A 21099-nucleotide genomic window follows, 5' to 3' on the forward strand; every position below is an offset into this window, starting at 1 on the left:
AGGACAGAGGATGATCCTGGATAGTGTCTCAAAGACGAGAGATTGCTTTCTACTATTGAGATATGTGTTAACAAATTACTTTATTTTTTCAAGAAAGCAAACCAATATTGGCTCTGAAAGCTCATTGCTTCATGAAAGAGCGTATTGTGACACGATAGGTCCAAACCCTAAGAAAACCCCCAGTTTCAATCACGACAGCATTTGGAATTTGGTCTACCACTTGTCTCGTATGTAACCTTCGACTTTCACACTCTTCGATTCTTAAAAATGGCTAGTGAACGGCAATTCTCTAGATATATAGACCGACATCTAGCTACCCTACACAGTATACAGACTTTACCCACAGAGGATCGCGCCGAATTTAACTTATTTTATCACGATCTAAAGACAACCTTCACTTTGCAAAATGCAGAAATTAAGAGGTTGAAAGAAAAGATCCAAGACCCATGTCTACATGCGCCTAGCGCGGCCTCGTCTAACCAACCGATCCGACAAACTCCCTCTCCATCAGTTCTGGGCGTCTGCACAGCTATACCAGATATCAAGCAAGTCGCGCATCAACATACACTTGACAACGACTCGCCTGACTATCCCATCCGACCTCCCTCCTCACAATCAGTTTTGGACATCCATAGAGCTATCGTGTTACGGCCAGCTAGTCGTAGGGGTAGTTTGCAGAAGTTGAGGCTGCGGAACTGGTAACAGTAATCGTAGTCGTGGAATGGTTTCAAGGAAACTATGTCTGTCAATCGTAAGGGTAGGTAAGGCTTCGGTGATCAGTCGTAGTCTTGTCAAGGTAGTAGCTGAAAGCGGATGTTAATCCTGATACGAAGTTAATTGCTGAAGAAGCTATGGAAAGTCTGTTCTAGAGCCCAGCTCGAGTCCATCCTTATATACAAGTCCGATCCTAACTGAACAGTGCTGAACAGTCCACTTTGTCTGGATATGTTAGATATGCCGAATATCCAACATATCCTTGACTCGGTTGGATATGTCCTATATCTAACATATCCTTATCCCTTATCATATCTCTTATCATCACGTGACTTGTACCATAGTTCTTCCATTCCTGGGGTTTCCCTAATGTTCCGTCCCGTCCTGTAGAATAACTTCTGAACACATACCTCGAAAGGTACCCACTGTTAGTAATTGTTAAGGTTATAGAGGGCTATGGCCCACTGCACTATCATCTCTCAATATCAGCCCATACGAGCTGAATTCTACGACCATGGCGGTCTCCCTAGATGTAGGGCCATCGATCACGGTTCACGGGGACGCTAGTATATCTCGGCGGTCGGGACGAGTCCGGAAGCCGACTATAAAGGTCAGAGTAGTTAAGCAGGTTAACCACCAGGATAATTCTGAGCTCAAAGACGAGATTAATAAGCTTTCGAATCTGGTCCAGGACCTCCTACGTCGGGACGCCGAGAGGGAATAGTTTTTAAAAGACTGTTTAACGAAGATCGAATTCTTGGAGAGAGAGCTTCAGGAGGAGAAACAGCGTTCAAACCGGCATCAACGTAGTCTAGTAAGGTCTATATACGCTATTAGCACAGGGCCTAGCGAGACTGACCTGAGTTCCCAGGGGTATCCCTCGCACATAACCCAGAACTAGCCGCCCCTAGTCCGTTCATACGCGGCGGCGGCGAGCCAGCCACTATCTAAAAGACAGGATGAACTAACGCCAGCTAAACAAGCCGTAAAATAAGCTATAAACCGGGCGGCCTTAAAGGATTTATACGTCTTTACGCATCTATCGCCTAAAAGCCCGCTTCGGAACGAGAAAGCCTACGATATATATATCTTCGTTTAGGAAAGGCTAAGTCCCTAAGCCCGAGAAGCCCTTAAGGGGATCGACCATGTTAAGATAGGATTAGTACTCCTACCTTCGTTAATAGATAGTACAAAAGTCCTGCTAGAGAATAGAGAATAGATTACTACCCTTCTCCAAGCATAAGCGATCGAGCAACGCGATACCTAGATCCGAGCCTATATCGTAAACGTCTCTTATACTAGGCATTGTCTAGTAACCAATACTGAGCTAGAAATCACGACCGAGGAGCTCCTTGAAGAGATCCAGGTCTCGACAAAACTCAAGCCTAAAAAAGCATACTTCTCTAGGAAGGACGAAGTCGAAAGGCTAGGTACAGTGATAGCCTAGTTTAAGGCGGAAGCCGTAAGGCAACTACTAAGACGCCTCCGTTTAATAAGGGCCAGCGTTTTCATAAACCTACAGTTCCCAAAGGAGAAGAGGTCTCCTCAACCTCAAGTGCAGCTCTCCTTCCCACACAACTAATCAACACCGGGCACCCTGCGGCGGCACTAAGGGTCACGATGGCTGCGACTGCCCCTTTAAATGCCCGTCGTATAACGGGCCTCACGCCGCCTTCGATACGACTTGCCCTATCCAACCCAAAATAGTGAAGGGGGTAATCCAGAGGAGGGATAAGGCTTAGCTACGGGCCATCCGAGCTGAGGGAGAAAGATTATAGAGAAATACGACCTAGTAGTCGTATCGATATTCCCATAAAGAAGAATAAGCGATAGACTATACCCCGGCGAATAAGATATAAAAAAAGAATATAGCCCTCTAAAACCTTATAAATTATATAAGCGAATATAGGTAGGCGGGTATCCGCCCACGAAATAGCACTAAACCTGGCTTACGTAGCCTAGATCGATATATTCCTAATATAAGAGCCGTCTATCCGTTCGGAGGAGAGGAGGCTCATAAGACACCACCCAGGTTTTGAGACTTTCACCCTAGTGTTACGGCCAGCTAGTCGTAGGGGTAGTTTGCAGAAGTTGAGGCTGCGGAACTGGTAACAGTAATCGTAGTCGTGGAATAGTTTCAAGGAAACTATGTCTGTCAATCGTAAGGGTGGGTAAGGCTTCGGTGATCAGTCGTAGTCTTGTCAAGGTAGTAGCTGAAAGCGGATGTTAATCCTGATACGAAGTTAATTGCTGAAGAAGCTATGGAAAGTCTGTCCTAGAGTCCAGCTCAAGTCCATCCTTATATACAAGTCCTGATCCTGAACATGTCCCTTGTCCCTTGGGTCGTCTTGGGTCATTCTGATCCAGAATGATCGTTTAGCCCCCAAGTCGTGTTGGATCATATTGATCCCAAATGATCCTTATCTTATCATCACGTGACTTGTACCATAGTTCTTCCGTTCCGTGAGAGGGTGCCTTGTGTCCCCTTGTCCTGTGCATGTATGGCGTATCGTAACCGTCGTAAGCCTGCGGGGCAGGCCCTGTTCTTGGTCGTGCATGTTGGGTCGTAACACCTAGTAGATAACTAGACCGAAGACCGTCCTAGGGTACTTACCTACCTCCGTAAAGGAACTAGGGTACGAGGCGTATAAATACGGCCTCTACCCGATCTATCTATAGACCTGCTCTTTTTACGACTCCTCTCGGGAACGAAGGAGGTCCTTATAATTATTAACGTATATAACGCCCCTCGTAGCTCTCTACGATCTGGCCAGGCTCTAAGGAATATCCTAGCGGCCTGGCAACCTAAACCTGAGGATCGAGTACTGATTGCGGGGGATTTTAATTTACATTATTAGACGTAGTAGCCCGAGGCCACGAGTTCCCCGGATGCTGAAAACCTAGTAGAATGGGCAGAAGCCGCCAGCCTTGTCCTAATATTACCTATAGGTGAACCCACGTATAAAGGCGGCAACACCCTAGATTTATGCTGGGCGTTTAGTAACCTCCATGGGGCTTCTATTAGCATAGAAACGTCACTATATACGACATTAGACTACGAATCTCTGCTTACCCGGGTCCCCTTGGCCCTGATCGATTCACCTAGCCAGACCCCAGGAAGGTTTCGGCTCGATACGATGGACGAGGAGCTTTTCCTCGGCATTATTAAATGTAACTTGTAACCTATGCGCCGCACTGCAAGTAATATCCAAGACCCATAGTCTTTAGATCTCCTAGCATAATAGCTTACGGACTGTCTTATTAAAGTATTTACGGCTTCTATAAAGCGCACGCTCGGGAAAGATATAGGGAGACTATACTGGAGCGAAAGCTGCATACGTAAATACCGAGCCTATGCGAGTAAGCGAGCGATGTTAGTAAGACTCCGCGCAGCCGGAGTGAACTGCTAATGGGAAGAAGAGGAGGTCGAAGCTCTAAAATAGGACTTCCTCTACGAGTTTAAACGCTCCAAGGATGCCTTTTAGAAAGATAAGATCTCCTTAGCCTCCTTAAGCAAAGATATATTTGAAATGGTCGGTTGGCATAAAGCCATAGGATCCTTTCAGACCCCGCCACTCCGAGATGTAGATAACCAAGACACGCTTGTCTCATAACTAAAAGAGAAGCGCGACTTATTTACCCGCGTCCTCCTTAGAAACGCCGTAATCTCCGAGGACATATTAATAGAAAGCCCAGTCTTATAAAGGCAAGCTACGCTTCCTTTCCCGTAGGTTACGAAGGACGAGGTACGGTCTTCGGTTCTCACCGCGGGAAATACGACTCCTGGGACCGACGGAATCACTACGACTGCTTTGAAAATAGAATGGCCATTTATCGAGGATATTGTCCTCTTATTTTATAGCGGGTGTATATGCGAGGGTTGGTATCCTACTTGTTTTAAAAAAGTAACTCTCGTGATCCTAGTAAAACCGGGAAAAAGAGACAAGATACTGCCGCGCTCCTATAGGCCGATTACGCTCTTGGCCGTCCTCGGAAAAGGCTTGGAAAGACTTATCGCCAGACGATTTGCCTGGATCGTAGTTAAATATCGTATTCTGTACGATCAATAGTTTGGAGCACTCCCTCTTCGCTCTTGTAGCGACCTTATCGTAGCGGCCATCCACGATATCGAGTACGCCTAGCAAAGAGGTCTAGTTACCTCTATATTTATGCTTGATATAAAAGGGGCTTTCGACGCCGTGCTCCTAGGACGACTAGTCCGACGCCTCTACGAACAAGGATGGCCGGAGAACCTCGTACGCTGGGTCTTAAGTTTTATTACCGGAAGGAGAGTAAGAATAAGGCTTGAGGGGGAGGTAGGAGATGTTTTGGGTCTCGAATGCGGACTACTATAAGGCTTACCCGTATCTCCTATTCTGTTTATACTCTATATTGAACCTCTTTTTAAGCTAGGCATAGCTCGCTTAAGAAGGAAGCGATCTCGTTTTAGCTACGCCGATAACGTCGCTATCTTAATAAGCTTAATATTACTAAAGAATAATTATAACATCCTAACTAAGGAATAAAAAGAAACCTTAGGATAGGGCGCAATAGAAGGAATCACTTTTAACCTCGATAAGTCCGAACTAATCCACTTTACTAAGAGATAAAAAGACGGAAACCTATTAATTATAGTAGGTTTAACTACCGGATAGGAGGTATTATATAGTTTAGGCTATTAAAGAAGGCTCTTCTTTATGCTGGCTCGGCGTTCACTTCGACCGTAAACTTATATTTAAGAGTTACGTAAGAAACCTCTCTATAAAAGCATACTAAGTAGTTAATAGACTACGGGGACTAGGGAACACTGTCTGGGGCGCGCCTACGTACTTACTTCGTCGAGCGATCACCTCTTATATATTACCTACTTAGTACTATATATCTAAAGTATAGTGGCCCGGTAAGAGCCGGATAAAGAATAGACGTACTATCTTAAACGGGGTTGGTAATCTACTATACTAACTAGACGCGACGTAAACCAAAGCCATCAGAGCGATGGTCCCCGTATATAGAACGACGCCTATACCGATCCTATAGCGCGAGGCGGCTCTACCCCTAGCAGAGGTGATACTGGATGCAAAGCTCCACACAGCGTCAACTAGAATCCATCGTCTAGACGAGCGACACCCTCTCCGAACGAGACTCAGGGACAAATCAGGACCAGACTCACGGCTACGACGAATAGCAAGCCTCGTAAGCAAAAATACCGAATACATCGATCCGTTAAAACTCCCCCCTTAGGAGCAACTAGCGGACTAGCAGATAGCCCTCGCCAGGGTCGGCTACGAACCTAATAAGACTAAAGAAGAACAGGCCCTCTCCTTTATAAGCAGGATAGCAACTTTCTCTAAGCGGGATATTATTATCTATACTAACGGGTCCTAAATATCGGACGGCAGCAGCACCTCCGCAGGAGCAGGCTAGGTAGGGTACTAAGCTATACGGTAGATCTTCCGCGGATCCGAACTACTCGGCTCCTAAACTAAGGTATATAACGTAGAGGCATATGCTGCGTATTACGGCCTAATAGAAGCTACCCGGGCTCCTACGGCTCGTATAATAGATAACGTCCACATCTACCTCGATAACCTCGTAGTCGCGGCTAGACTATACTCCTAGAGCACAGGAAGTAGCCAGGCTAGATTTAGGGCCTTCAATAGGCTCTCTTCCTCCTAGACTCGGAGACAAAGAGAGAGCTGGATAACCCCCGGCAGGGTTTATATTTAGTAGTGCCCTAGGTACACGGGAGTACCAGGAAATAAAGAAGCGGATGCTCTAGCCAAGGAAGCCTACAAACTAATCCCAAAATCATAACCACAGCCCTCATTATCGCACCTAGAAAGGCAAGCTAAAGTAGCTACCTTCCAAGCCTTTACTAGAAAATGGCTGTCCTAATGCCCTCGGCAATATGCCGACCTCGAGATAATTCTTTACCCCAAGCCGCCCGAACTCCGCCTCCCTCGGTACTTACTAGGAAGGCTATATATAGCAAGATCCTATCATGGAGACTTTGCAGCATACTACAAGAGATTTACTCATCAAGATACGTTACTCAACTATAGCTATGGGAAACCTAAGACACCAGTCTATTTCTACTTCTACAAGCGTGGACGTAAGGCTATACCGCGCTACCTCCGCCAACGTATAGCCAAAGCAAGCATTGATTTCTTATTAGGTTCTGCTAAGGGAGCCTCTCTTCTATACAAATAGATAGAGGAGACCAATTTCTTTTCCGAAATTTGCCCGAGTCATTAAACAGGAACGTTAGGTAAAGACAGTAGCCTATAACATAGTTTAGATTAGCATAGACTATATCGGCATAGCGCCCGGCACGTCCTTTTATTACCAGACGTTAAATACATCATCATCATCATCAACAACATAAGGGGGTCAACCTTGAAAGTTGAAGATACACATCACCCATGACCTACCTTTGACGTTCACTTGCTCTTTCGCTTTGCTCTTCTGCGCGTGCTTCAATCGCTTTGCTCATTTCGCACTCTCCTGCCCGTACATACACGGTCAGGCCACAGTCTTACCCCCTCTGTCAAAGACGGCTCTGTCAGAGAGACTGTGTCAGTTAGCCATAGATTCCGTTTATTAAAGAATTCTACTACTTTTGTTAACGGGCTAGAAGGTCGAAAGGTTGGCGAGGTAGCCGGAAGGTTATGGAATCTGGCTTAGCGGTGATTTTATAGTAAACGGCCGATGCCCTCGTCTGACAGAACCTAAGGGTCTCTGGTTATTCTCTTGAGACGGAAGGAGGCAAAAACGAGGTCGTAAAAATTGCCGCTCCTCGTAGCCGTAATTGGAGCTCGGCAAGTGGAGAGAGAGCCGTGAGGTCGGACGACTAGAGATGAGGGTATGATGGATTGAAGTTAGTGATCTTGATGCTTCCGTGGCGGTCGACTGGCGGAAGGGATCGTAATTGACGATATGAGCTCTCGAAGCTTCCGCGATCGGGAAAGTAGAATATATAGAGTATAGAACGGACCGGATTCTACTAATGAGTCCTATTTACTTAAATTAATAAGTAAAGAGCTAACGTAAGTTACATGATAAGCGAGTGGGCCAGACAAGCGAGTGGGCCACCCAACCACGACTACATGACATGAAGGAGCAAATATCAACACCCACCTCATGGATTCAATCCAAACTATTTAGAGTCCTCTTCCTCAGACATTTCCTCATTGAATCGATATGTTTACGCATTGTGACTAGTGTTCCCGTAGACGCCATATCGTCGTTAGCCCGTCTCAGTCCTCGGTCGGCGACTATTACTCCGGCGCGTTTCCTCCTCTACCTAGGCTATAGCCTCTCTTTACGACTAAAGGTCCTCTCCCTTAGCTATAGTAAGGCTTCCTCCTTATTGGAGACGGTTTTTCTTAGCTCTCCGGCGTCGACTAAGTAGGTTATTCTCCTTTCGAAGGATCTGGTTCTCGGATCTTAATAAGGCGATCTGGTGTATAAATCTACGAGCCCCCTTAGATAGATACTTTATAGCTTTAATAATTGAAGTTAGTGAGCTATTTTGATGACGGGAGATTCGATTCTTAATAAGTTCTGATTAAGAAGATGTGGAGGCAATACTACTGTATTGGATCTGATGATGATGATGGGAAAAGCTGAGCGCTGGCTGGGCTGGATATCTGGGCAAGGTGTAGGTGGGGCAGCTCCGAGATGTGAAGGAGCTGCCTCACGTGACCCACCTGCACCTGCCACACCGCCCCTCAGGCCAGCCACAGTGAAAACTATCGTACATGTGAGAAGCAGGCTCAAATACCGACAATCCCAATTAGTCCTCCGCTGTATCCCATGCTCCGCCTATATCCTCCGTCCTGTGCCTGAGCCAAATAATCCTTTATCCCTTGTTTGTTCGGTCGGGTATAAGGATATCTATATGCTCATTTGCAAGCGATTTTCGTAAGGCCAAGCATTTTGACGAAGTTGGCGTGCTTCTCGTGATTTAACGGCTTCGTGAGTCCGTCAGCAGGCATGTCATGTGTTCGGATAAGTTTGAGGTTGAACAAGCCGTTTTTGACTTGATCGATGATCCACTTGTATCGTAGATCGATGTTCCTGGTTCGCGCCTGGTTTAGTGGATTCGTTACGTTGATCAGCGCGTTGCGGGAATCAGTAAATAGGACCGTAGGACGAGGTTGAGTGCAGCCGAGAAGTCTCAGCAGCTTATGAACCCATTGGACCGAAAGTCCCGTTGGAGTAAGGTTAATGAATTCAGCTTCCGTGGAGCTGGTTGTGACGTAAGTCTGTTTCTTCGACTTCCATATCACTGGGCCACCGGCAAGGATAACGACGTATCCTCCAGTGCTCACTCGGGTAAGGCGACAGTCGCCAAAGGCCGCGTCGCTGGCAGCATGGAGTCCGAGGTCATCAATAGGCATAGAAGCGTCAAAGGTGATGCCGAGGTCGACTGTGCCAGTGAGGTATCTCATGAGGTGCTTGATTGCTGCGAAGTGGTGCTCACCAGGGCGGCTGTTGGCTTCGCAGAGTTTGCTAGTTGCGTAAGTTATATCGGGGCGCGTACCGGTCGAGAGGAAATTAATAGAGCCTGTCATTTGCAAGTACAGCTTGCAACGGTCAGTTTCAACTGGTTCATACTCAACTGGCCACTTGGCGACGATATTGTGATCCATTGGTGTGCGGACTGGATGGAGGTCCACGTATCCGAACTTCTGAAGCATCCTGCGACAGAATTCGGCTTGTGATAGGTGGAGGGTCTTGGCTCTCTCATTGCGACAGACTTCGTAACCTAGGAATCTCTGAACGTCTCCCAGTTCTTTCATGCTGACAAATGACTTAAGGAGATCCTTGACTTTGCGAATAGTGTTCCGGTCTGGAGCAGCGATGACGTTGTCATCAACATACATCAAAACAATGCAGTTGTACTCGTCATGGATAAAAAGGCAGACTTCGCCTTCAATAGCTCGAAAACCGAGGTCAGTCATGTGACCTTTGATCTTGTTGAACCACCATACAGGTGCCATGGGGTGGCCGTAAAGGGCACGCTTGAGGAGGCAGACTTTGTCTCCTTGGCGATAGCCATGGGGCTGCTGGACGTACACCTTGGTATCGTCCGGGATAGAGGCGTGAAGAAAAGCTGTGTCGTAATCGAATAACTCTGCGATGTAGGTCTTGGTTGCAACAACAGCAAAGAAAACACGGATAGAGGTTGCATTAGCGACAGCTGCGTACAATTGTTCAGCGGACCAGTCAGATACCGCGTGGTTGCCACAGACAACCCATCGGGCACGATATCTGCCGTCAGACTTGATATCGCATATCCATTGGCCAGGAAGAATATTTTCTCCGGTTGGAGGGTCAACGAGTTCCCAGGCTTCGGCTTGCTGTAGCGCCTTGATTTGCTTATCAAAAGCAGGTTGCCACTTGTCCCACTCAGGACCCTCTTTGGCCTGCTTGAAAGTGCGAGGTACGGTTGGACCAGCGAGTGCGGCAGCGGCGATGGCAGATAATACTGGAGGCTGGTTGTCTTCCCACACAACTGTGTCAAGGCTGACATAGGCTTGTTGATAACCATCAGACTTGGCATACGTGTTGCCTCGGAGAGAGCAACCGCTGAAACCGCCCCTCTTCTTGACCCAAGTGCCCTGTGAGTTTCTGACATGCTCACGTGTTGAAGCTCTGTTTGGTTGGCTTGGAGGAGGGCGAGATTGACGAGTTCGTCTAGTTGGTTGTGTTGTAGGTTGAAGATCGTGATCTTCTGTGGCAACTACTATAGTTGCTTCATCTATATCCTGTTGGATAGCTTCTTCGATAGCGTTATCGAAAGATGTATCAGTATCGTGCTGTTGAACAGTCATGTTAGCAGACATCTGCTGATCAATAGGGCTGTCTGGTTCAGGGGTTGGAAGAGGGTTTTGGGTAGTTGCCTCTTCGGCAGACTTGTTGTCAGTGGTTTCGTCCTGGCGGTCAGGAGTGCTGGACGACTTCTGTGCTCCTTCATACTCAACAGATGAGGTGCTGGTGTCTGGATCAGCAAAAATGGCATCGTGATCAATGGTTGGGTCATTGTCTTCGTCCTGGTGCTTGCCCTGTTCATAGAAACGAACATCGCGGCAGCGGTATACCTTGTGGCTTTGAGGTACGTAGACGTAGAAGAGATGGCCGTGAAGTGAGTCGTATCCAACGAGATATCCCTTGATGGCTCTTGTCTCCATCTTGTTGGCGCGGGCTGGTTGCAATGACCCCTTGCGGTGGAGATAGGCAACGCAGCCGAAAGTGCGGATATGGTGGATATACGGTACGTGATGGGCTTCGTCAAGATTGAGATCTTTCGCGAGCATCTCGTGGGGGCTGAGATGGCCTGGATTGGTTGCTTTGGGCAAAACGCTGGGCTCATAACCTGTGGAGGCAATACTACTGTATTGGATCTGATGATGATGATGGGAAAAGCTGAGCGCTGGCTGGGCTGGATATCTGGGCAAGGTGTAGGTGGGGCAGCTCCGAGATGTGAAGGAGCTGCCTCACGTGACCCACCTGCACCTGCCACAACAAGTCCTGATCCTGAACATATCCTTTGTTGCCTGGTCACCATGTTCGTTGGTGATCACTAAGTGGATACTGGTGAGCGCTCACTTTGGGTGATCACTGTGATCACCTTATCGTGTGCTCACTTTGGGTGATCACTGTAATCACCTTATCGTGTGCTCACTTTCCTTATCGTCACGTGACTTGTTCCATAGTTCTTCCGTTCCATGAGGAGTCACCTGAGTTCCCGGATTCTCTGCGTATATCAGGTAGATAGCCGCTGCAGGCCTGTGGGGCGGGCCCCCTGGCCTTGTTATGCATGTTGGGTTGTAACACAAGAACAGGGCCTGCCCCGCAGGCTCGCGGCGGTTACAACACACCACATATGCAGGAGACAAGTGATGATGATGATGATGATGTATTTAACGTCTGGTAACAAAAGGACGTGCCGGGCGCTATGCCGACATGGTCTATACTAATCTAAACTATATTACAGGCTACCGTCTTCACCTAACGTTCCTGTTCAATGACTCGGGCAAATTTCGGAAAAGAAATTGGTCTCCTCTATCCATTCGCATAGAAGAGAGGCTCCCTTAGCAGAACCTAACAAGAAATCAATGCTTGCTTTGGCCAACAGCAGGAGACAAGGGACACTAGGCACCCTCTCACGGAACGGAAGAACTATGGTACAAATCACGTGATGATAAGATAAGACATGAGCGACCATGGTGGGGCCATGAGCGCTCATGCCAAGTAATAAGCGCTCATACAGGAACAATGAGCGCTCACCCGATCAGAGGGACTGATCATTGACAAGGGATATGTTCAGGACCAGGACTTGTATATAGGATGGACTCGAGCTGGGCTCTAGGACAGACTTTCCATAGCTTCTTCAGCAATTAACTTCGTATCAGGATTAACATCCGCTTTCAGCTACTACCTTGACAAGACTACGATTGATCACCGAAGCCTTACCTACCCTTACGATTGACAGACATAGCTTCCCTGAAGCTATCCCCGACTACGATTACTGTTACCAGTTCCGCAGCCTCAACTTCTGCAAACTACCCCTACGACTAGCTGGCCGTAACACCGTGCTTCGGAATCCGGTTTTTTGAGTTTCGGGAACTAGCATCCATAGTCTCAACTTGGACCAAACTGCACGAGCTTTAGCCCGCAAGCCTCGGAGTCCGCGCCGGTGGTAGATGAGAATTAGGGACTAAAAGATCTTTTAAATCCCACTCTCGGGCCGGCAATTACGGACGGCATGTATCCGTATTGAACGAGGGCTTTCTGACCGGGCGACCAGGGGCGTCAAGTCAGGCCTCAGATGATCGCGTTCATGGCCCATCCCAGATCTGACGTCAAATCCATGAAGTTCGGTAGACAGGAAGCCATCGCGACGAGTTCGCCAGCGTCGCTCTTGGGTAGATTGCCAGATTCAGAATACGTTGAATACCAATATGGATGGAACTAAGTGAGACGTATAGCTCTCTCCTCACTCATTACTCAAACCTATAACTCTAAGCTGGTAACGGAGGAAGCCTCCCAGCCACAAAATGAAGCATCGTTTAACATTCAGTGGGGAGGATTACGTTACCTTATGCTGGAAGAGGTTGGTAAGGACTTTGAGATCGGATAGAGTGCTATGAAATAGTAAATTAGTTGAATACTAGTGATGTCGATTTTGTCGCGTAATCTATGATCTCGGCAAGTGTAGAAGCTAATTCTGTTGAATAAGTCAACTTAGCCCTCGTGACAAGCACCAAAAAGACCAAGGCAGTCATCTTCAAAGATATAGTGGTCTGCAATAGCTCTTGCCATCTCAAGCATGCTTTCCGCTACATGGTGAAAGAGACTAAGGTTGGGAAAATCTAGAGAGATGCATACTCGATCATTCTTTTTGGAATGACTTCCCTGACCGTTGCGGAATAGGCTAGCGAGACTTCTGCTAAGTTGGTTTTTGCTACCATCGATGATCAATTGTTCCAACTGCTATTTACTACGGTACTTATAAAGGCTATTTGTAGTACATCATCAATCTTCTTTGCTGAGCGCTATCCCTTGTCCGCGGCTCCACGCCCAAGCCCCCTCAGGTGTTTTATGTCGCTATAACGTCATTGCTCGCTGTCCTTCCGTAAGGTCGCCTGCCCAAGAAATCTTGTCGTTTAACTGGGCGCACGGCAGGCTGTGTGGAGGAGTTGCTAGTGACGTCGGAGCTTACTTCCGGGAGCTTTGTAGTTGCCCCCTTGGATGGCGGCCCTAGTTGCCCTCAACGGATCAGCAGATAGAACGTCTGTTGATGAGATAGTGATTAATGAAATCACCACTCATCCCATTGGATATTTGCAGAGTCTCGGCGTTGCAAAGCATACTGCAAGGATGATAGAATTAGGTAGCCCGTTGGCAGTGATCTTCGAAGTCCTGCTTTGTGGCTTGAAGAGCTCGGGTAAAGTGCCCTGCGGGAGGTCAGCTTATGCCTTCCTGAGGCAAACAGCGTTCTCAAAGAGACTCGGCTAAGAGAGAGCAGCGATGCCAGTGATGCATTAGCGATAGTGTGGGCCACAGAAAGGCATAACGCACAGCCGTATCACTAGCCACAGCTTGTGTCGTGTCATTGAACCTAAATTGTACACGGTTTATTGTAACATTAGCCGCCATCGATGGCAGTCATCTAGCCTAATCCTCAAAGCTTTGGCCGCTGTAAGCAATCCGACATTGTCGATTTGCTCATGCGTACCTTTCTACACAAACACAGGGCCACCAGCCAGACTAGTAGAGCCAGCATTCTGAAGAGCTTCACTCCGTTCTGTGCTGGTGGCGATCTCTATCAACGAGTCTAGAGGCGGGGATTCCGGCCTCGACCTTGCTCGTAGCCGTGGCAAAGAAGCGATCCATCAGCTGATGGGCAATTGCTGGTGTTTCGGTGACAGAGTTGTTGCTCAAATGAGAGACTCCATCCATGAACGAGCCCGATGAGACTCTGCTGCTTGTTGGAGTGATTGCCTCACTTCCTTCGCTGCGAGAAACTGTGCTGGAAGACGTGCTCCTCTAGTCCACGTTACGTTCAGCAGTCGGGGCACCGCCACGCCAGAGACCGTAGAACCCGTCGCAATTCTTCCACATCTTGATCGTGCCGTCCTCGGAGCCAGTTCCGTACAGCTTGCCGTCGGGGGAGAAGGCGATGGACCAGATAGGGCCATGGTGCCCCTTGAGAGTTTCTGATAGCGTGTTAGTGGATATCCTGCGTCCAATTTTCGATCCCCCAACTGACCAATCTCGCCAGCGTCGTCCCAGCGGCAGACTCGTGCCCAGGTACCCGGCTCTTCGCCCATGATAATCTTGCGACCCTTGAGGTCCAAGCCAACGCTAGCAACGCCGTGCTTCAGTTCTAAGCGCTTGAGTTCGTCCATCGCTTGCGGGCCTCCCCAAAAGTATACCCACTTGCCAGCGGCCACAGCCAAGACAGGAAGGCCGCCTCCAATATCGCCGGGAGAAGTGTGCTCGGGCGCCAGGGAGACGAGCTCGCAGGACTTGATTTCGCCGTCGAGGACCTCCTGGCGAATGACGTTACGGGTGGGCAGGTCGAACCACCTAAGGGTGTTGTCGGACGCAGTGACGATCGTGTTAGGATCCTTGGTCCAAGCAATGAACTTGATGGAGCCAGTGTGGGTGCCTTCGCCAATCTCAAAGCCAGCCGAGGCAGGCACGGTGATAGGCGTACCGGCTGGAGAGTTGGGATCTGGTGCGAAATCGCTGAGGTCGAAGACGCGAAGCCTCTTCTCCATGCCTCCTGTCGCGATGAGCTCAGAGTTGTCAGGCGGGTAAGCGACGGCGCGGACAATGTGGTTGTGCTGAAGGGTGTAGAGGACCTCTCCGCTGTGAGTGTCCCAGACCTTGCTGCTGGTCATTAGTCGCGATTCGGAGTATGAGTGATGTGTGATAGGACTTACGCGGTGAAGTCGGCAGAGGCGGTTGCGGCGTTGGAGGCATCAGGACTCAATCTGGCCTGCCAGACGGCACCCTTATGGCCAATGAAGGTTCCGATCCTGTGTGAGCACTCGTCAGCCACGCGCGGTCAACTGTTCTGGGAGGAAGCTACCAATCGCCAGTAACGCCATCGCGCAACATTGGGTTTCCATCTGCGACAGGGTTAGCAAACCCCTGTTGGCAGCGCGAGATCATCTATATCCAGCTCACCCTTGCAAGCCGAGATCATGTAGTATTGCTCTCCCTTCTCAAGGCCAGAGAAGCAGACGTGGGGAACAGGTCGAGAGTGACCATGGCAGGTCAGAGGAACATATTGACGCGAATTCTCGGTAGCGGGAGGGGCAGCGGCGGCCATATCGTCGTTGACGTGAGAGGTTCGAGGTACTAGGTGCTTGTTTGCTTTCGTGGTAGTCGCAATCGCAATGTTTGCGCTGTGGAGGGGTATCGAGTTGTCGACAAATCGGATGCTTTGTTGTTTTTGACGATTGGCAGTTGAAGAAGACAGGGAAAAAGAAAAACAAAAGTCAAGGAGAGTCGGTAAGGTACAGCCGTTACGTCGTTAATATCGTGAGGAGTGAGTACGATGGATCGCGTGAGTCCTCGAAGGGCAAGCAGCGCAGCAATAGCAACAGTAGCAATAGCTCCAGGAATGAGAGCGAAAGCACATCAAGGGGAAGAAAAAAGGAGGATGGGGAAAGCTGCAGGAGGATGCGAGAAGCAATGGGAGAGCAGCGCGGATGGAATAATAGTGGGGGGCTCCCCGAGTCGGAGCAAGGCCGATTTGCGCCTGGATTCTGTCGGGTGCGATTGTTTGATGCGAGAGGCTGCAAGAGCAGGTGGAAAACGTGAGAGTGCCTGATGGAAGGTTCCATTAAAGGAGGCACAAAGGTACACCTTGTCCCTTGTTCCTTTGGAACTTTGGAAGGAGTCAAGGAGATTCGATGGACCCCTGAAACCAGGCCGGTCCTGCCAAGAGCAGCCAGAACTTCAGGGTGACCCCGCGCTGCTTCGTGCAGGTCGCGGATTCTATCTACCTAATGGGAGGGGGCTGCTGAGGTAAGCGCCCATGACTTGAGGCTTGGAAGGCTTGCCGGCCCCGCAGATGTGGCTTGTACCCCTCAAGCCGAGCGTTAGGCACTGTGGCGCATTGGAGCGTTCCCGCTTCCGTCGTCATCGTCTAGCTACCTACACTACTTGACGGTACCCTACCTCCATAACTTAAGGCAAGGAAGGTATCGCCCTCCACCACGAATCAAAACAACACCGGACATTTCCACGGAGGCTTCTACCAAGGTACGAGCGAGCTTTCCACACAACCTGACTCTTTTTGATACCTACGTTTCCCGACCTCCATCACAGATTGGCAGCAATGACGACAGACTTCAAGCTATCCGCCCAGGTGTCTGGCCACGACTCAGACGTAAGTAAACGAACCTTCAACGCTCTATTCGTCAGCTAATGTGTACGCAATCCACAGGTCAAGGCAGTCAGCTTTCCTTCTCCTCAAACACTACTCACTGCCTCTCGAGATGGCAGTGTACGAGTCTGGCGTCAAACGTCTGGGCCCCCTCCGACTTTCGACCCTTCAATCTCAAGTCAAACGTCCGAATTCGTCAACGCTGTCACATACCTTCAACCCTCTGAAGCATACCCAGATGGACTGATTGCCTCCGGTGGCAAGGATACCATCGTCGAAGTCAAACAACCCCAAGCTGCTCCGAGTGACAACGCCGAAAGACTTTTGATTGGTCACTCCCAAAACGTGTGCACTCTGGATGTGTCGCCCAAGGGATCCTACCTTGTATCAGGCGGGTGGGATGCTCAGGCCATCGTCTGGGATATCAACACCTGGGAGCCTAAGATTCGTCTCAGTGGCCATGATAAGAGTGTGTGGGCTGTCCTTGCTCTCGACGAGGACACGGTAGTCACGGGATGCGCCGATACGAGCATCCGCATTTACAAGCTTCCCTCCGCAATTGCCGGGGACGCCGAACCACAGTCAACTATTCACACACCTGAGGTTATTCGTGCTCTCGCAAAGGTTCCCAAGGGCCATTCGAGTGGAGCTGATATTGCAAGTGCCAGCAACGATGGCATCATCAGGCTGTGGAAGTTGAATGGGCAGCAAGTTGGGGAGCTAATCGGCCACGAGAACTTCATCTACGCTTTGACAAGTCTTCCCTCGGGTGAGTTAGTCAGCTCCGGAGAGGATCGCACTGTACGGATATGGAAGGGGAACGAGTGCGTTCAGACCATCACACACCCCGCCATCTCAGTCTGGGCTGTTGCTGCGAACCAGGAGTCTGGCGACATCATTACAGGAGCCAGCGATGGTGTTGCGCGTGTCTTTACTCGCAATGCTGAGCGGGCAGCCAGTGCCGATGCCATCTCGGCGTTCGAGGAGTCGGTGAAGGCTTCAGCAATTCCTCAGCAACAATTACCAGATATCAACAAGGAGAAGCTACCTGGTCCCGAGTTCCTTCAGTCTAGGTCGGGTACCAAGGACGGCCAGGTGCAGATGATCAACGAGGGCAATGGCCTGATCACTGCCCACCAATGGTCCCAAGGTGAGTTTGATCTTGAGGCACCCTTTCCCGATACATGGCTAACGACGTACAGGTCAACAACAATGGATCAACATTGGCACCGTGGTTGACTCCGCTGGAAGTAGCGGGAGGAAGACAGAGCACAATGGCAAGTCTTATGACTACGTTTTTGATGTTGATATTGAGGACGGAAAGCCACCCTTGAAGCTGCCTTACAACCTGTCCCAAAATCCTTACGACGCAGCGACAAAGTTCCTCAATGACAACGAGCTACCCCTGAGTTACCTGGACAACGTGGCCGGCTTCATCACTCAGAACACCAAAAGTGCTACTCTAGGCCAGTCAGCACCCTCGGGTGGCGCTGATCCTTACGGCACGGAGTCGAGATATCGCCCTGGCGAGTCCGAAACTTCAGCGCCTAATCTGCTGCCGCACACCGAGTACCTCTTCATCACGGCCGGCAAATATGATGCCATGATTAACAAAATTCTCACCATCAACGCGAACATGATTTCGTCCGGTCGCAAGGACGCAGCCCTGAATCCCAACGAGCAAAGCATACTTAAGGCTGTCAAGGAGGCCATTGAATCTTCGACGGCCGTTAGCCAACAAGGCATCGATCTTGCGGTCAAGATCGTGACACACTGGCCTTATGCCGAGCGCCTCGCTGGCTTGGATCTGTTAAGATGTGTTGCTCCGGCACCTCTTGCTGCTGACCTTGCACTTCCGGGTGCTTCTTTCCTCCAGATTGTTGCGACGAGCGCTTTGGAGGCGACAGACGGTGCCGCGCCCAATGAGAATTCGGCTATGATGGCACTCCGTGCATTTGCCAACATATTCAGCTCCCCTAAGGGTCGAGCGCTAGCCGCGAAGGAGGCTCCTCTTGCAGCAAGCGTTGTCGAGCGTGTGTTGGGCATTTCTGGTGGTGCTGCGATTGGTCCTTCTAATCGCAATGTCCTAGTTGCTGCGACTACTACTTTAATTAACTACGCCGTGCTCGCCTTCAAGGAGAAGTCCAGGCAAGAGTCGAAACGTCTCATCCAGGCCCTCGGAAAGATACTATCTACGCAATCTGACTCGGAGGTTATCTACCGAGCGCTTGTCGCGTTGGGAACGTTTGCTTCTACCAACAAGGCCGAGGTGAAGAGTCTGGGTGGCGAGGGTTGGATCAAGGGGGCTATCGACCGGGTTTCAGAGCCGCGGGTGAAGCATGTGGGACAAGAAGCCCTCCAACAGCTGTGAACGGCTCAGGGTGTGATGGGATTTATGTGGGTTAATGAGACTTGCGCCATGGAGGACCCAGAAACATAACTTGGGTGACGGCCGTGTGATGGTCATAAGAGTGCGCTGCGCGCCTGCTGGCGCTCCCGCGAAACGGGAGGAAGGGGCGAGACGTTGGGAGGGTTGCGGGCATAAATGGTTAGTTCGAATAGAGAGTCAAATAGCTGGCCATCTTGGACCGCCGTCCATAGAGTAATGGATCCCCCGATAGACTATATGTCATATTGTTCTCCAGTGTGGCCAAACTGGTGTCTGATACAGTTAAGCGTTCGATGTTATGACTACCTTGTTACTAAACCCAGCGTAAGGTAGCCGTATGTCCATTATCATCGGACAGGGCTGCGAAGGGGGTCCAACGACCACGTGCTGGTCAACATTTCAACATTCCTACGCCAAATCAACGAGGACTAGTCTGTTAATGTTTTTGAACATTTCTGAAATTGTGATCGCGGTGAGCGAGCATCGTTTGTGGGGTTACTTCAAAAAGGAATAAGTACTTCGTATAGAAGAGGGAGAAAACCACATCCGGTCTACAGCCATTTGGAGCCATTACACCATTTCCAAAAAAAGAAAAAAAAGAAAAAAAGAACGCCGTCCTTTAATGCCTCCCAAGAATGTACAAATTTTCTCAAGGTATGATCCATCCATTCCGTCCATAAAGCTCCCCAAATAACTCATCGTTGAATTTAGGCCGTGTAGCTGAATCACAGCACGACCCAGAGCGCACCGAGCAGAAACGGGAGCAACCCAGCGACAGAGAAGCTCGTTGCTGTCGTCATCCTTGCGGCGGCGGATGTTCCTTGCACATACCCCGCGCCAGACTCTTTCGTCGTGATAGTGTAGACGTCGCCGAAGCCAATATCAGTGGAGTTGAAGCAGTTCGTCTCGTTGACCTTTCCGATTTTCGGGTCGCCTGGCTCAGCGAATTCAATATCGACGCACTATTGTTGCGGTGTTAGTACCTTTCTGCCTCTCTCTCTCTCTCTCTCTCCCCTCCCTCTCTGGCTGAGGTAGGGGGGCAGGGAAGACTTACCGAGAACAGAGCGGCGCCGTGCACAGCAAGCTCGACAATTTGGATCGTGGCGTGATCGCCGGCCTTGACGGTGGTGTTCGCCGGGAGAGGCACTTGTGGGAGGCAGACGGTGCCCGGGTAAGGGTTCTTGCTGGGGCCGAGGATTTGGAAGACGGGGACCATGGGGAAGGACATGTTGAGGGGACCGCCGTCGGGCCCGTCGCTGCCGAAGCCCATGTTGGCATACATCATTGCCTGGGCATGGCCTTGGAACCAGCCTGGTTGGAAGGCGAGGGCACCGCCCGTCGTGGGCCAGTAGGTGCGGTTTTGGGTGACGTGCATGCCGCCGCCTTTGGGGATTGATTAGAGAGGCCGAGTCTTTGGCTTATAGAGTGGATGAGGGTTGAAGGATGGCCGGGGATAGAGCGATGGCGATAGCGACGGAAAGTGATTGATGGCAGAGGAGTGAGGACTTACATGGGTAATTCCATTGCATGCCGTAGGGGAAGGTGTCATTGGTAATGAGGTTATTGCCGCGCCAGCCCGGGTAGGAGATGACGATGTGGGCTGATGCTGTCGCTGCGAGGACGAGTGCTGATAATGTTGAGAAGAGCATCTTGGCGGTTGTTTGTGTAAGGTGGCCGTCAAAAGTCGACGATTGTTATATTCCAACGGCGAACCCTTCGTTTTCTTCACTTGGCATCCGTTTCCTGCAAATTTACACTTTCTTGTTTCACAGCCTTTTTGTCTGGTTGTCTGTCTGAGTGCCTGGCTTTTAAGCCCGCCTGGAGATTATCGAGGTGGTTGGTTGGTCGGATGGTTCGTGTGAGTCTGCGGCAAACCTCGCTTGAGACAACAAAAGATTCTCGAAACCAAGCCCAAGCAGAGGGGAGTCCACAGCTTTGTTCAGGAACAAGGTTTCAGCGAGATCAAAGAATATTGTTCTTATGGCACTAGGTGAGTCGATGAGGAGGGAAAAGAAGGGAGAGGGCGCAAATGGGAGGCGGCAGACCAAGTGATATTTGGGCGGGGATGGGAGCCCGCGTGGTA

The 21099-nt window shown here is 49.8% G+C and overlaps 3 protein-coding genes across 3 annotated transcripts; 1 reads left to right on the top strand and 2 right to left on the bottom strand.

Annotated features, from left to right (window-relative positions):
- Positions 1-14271: 14271 nt before the first annotated feature.
- BDP81DRAFT_458259 (WD repeat domain-containing protein) lies at positions 14272-15565 on the bottom strand (the record flags this gene model as incomplete). Its single annotated transcript, XM_060593392.1, has 5 exons — positions 14272-14441; positions 14495-15120; positions 15174-15269; positions 15323-15362; positions 15421-15565. The coding sequence occupies 5 exons, from the start codon at positions 15563-15565 to the stop codon at positions 14272-14274; spliced, it is 1077 nt and encodes a 358-aa protein (XP_060450095.1).
- A 1014-nt stretch (positions 15566-16579) lies between these two features.
- BDP81DRAFT_446372 (WD40-repeat-containing domain protein) lies at positions 16580-18998 on the top strand (the record flags this gene model as incomplete). The annotated part of the gene is made up of 3 exons (XM_060592055.1): positions 16580-16630; positions 16688-17777; positions 17830-18998. 3 exons carry the CDS (start codon positions 16580-16582, stop codon positions 18996-18998), a joined length of 2310 nt encoding a protein of 769 aa, XP_060450096.1.
- Positions 18999-19635: 637 nt separating this feature from the next.
- BDP81DRAFT_134481 (uncharacterized protein) lies at positions 19636-20833 on the bottom strand. Its single transcript, XM_060581775.1, has 3 exons — positions 20527-20833; positions 20071-20399; positions 19636-19978 (listed from the first exon to the last, which is right to left on the bottom strand). The coding sequence occupies exons 1-3, from the start codon at positions 20663-20665 to the stop codon at positions 19742-19744; spliced, it is 705 nt and encodes a 234-aa protein (XP_060450097.1). The 5' UTR covers positions 20666-20833; the 3' UTR covers positions 19636-19741.
- Between the last annotated feature and the right edge of the window lie 266 nt (positions 20834-21099).

This window comes from Colletotrichum phormii (assembly GCF_030913505.1).
Source record: "Colletotrichum phormii strain CBS 102054 chromosome Unknown BDP81scaffold_3, whole genome shotgun sequence".
Taxonomy (NCBI): Eukaryota; Fungi; Ascomycota; class Sordariomycetes; order Glomerellales; family Glomerellaceae; genus Colletotrichum; species Colletotrichum phormii.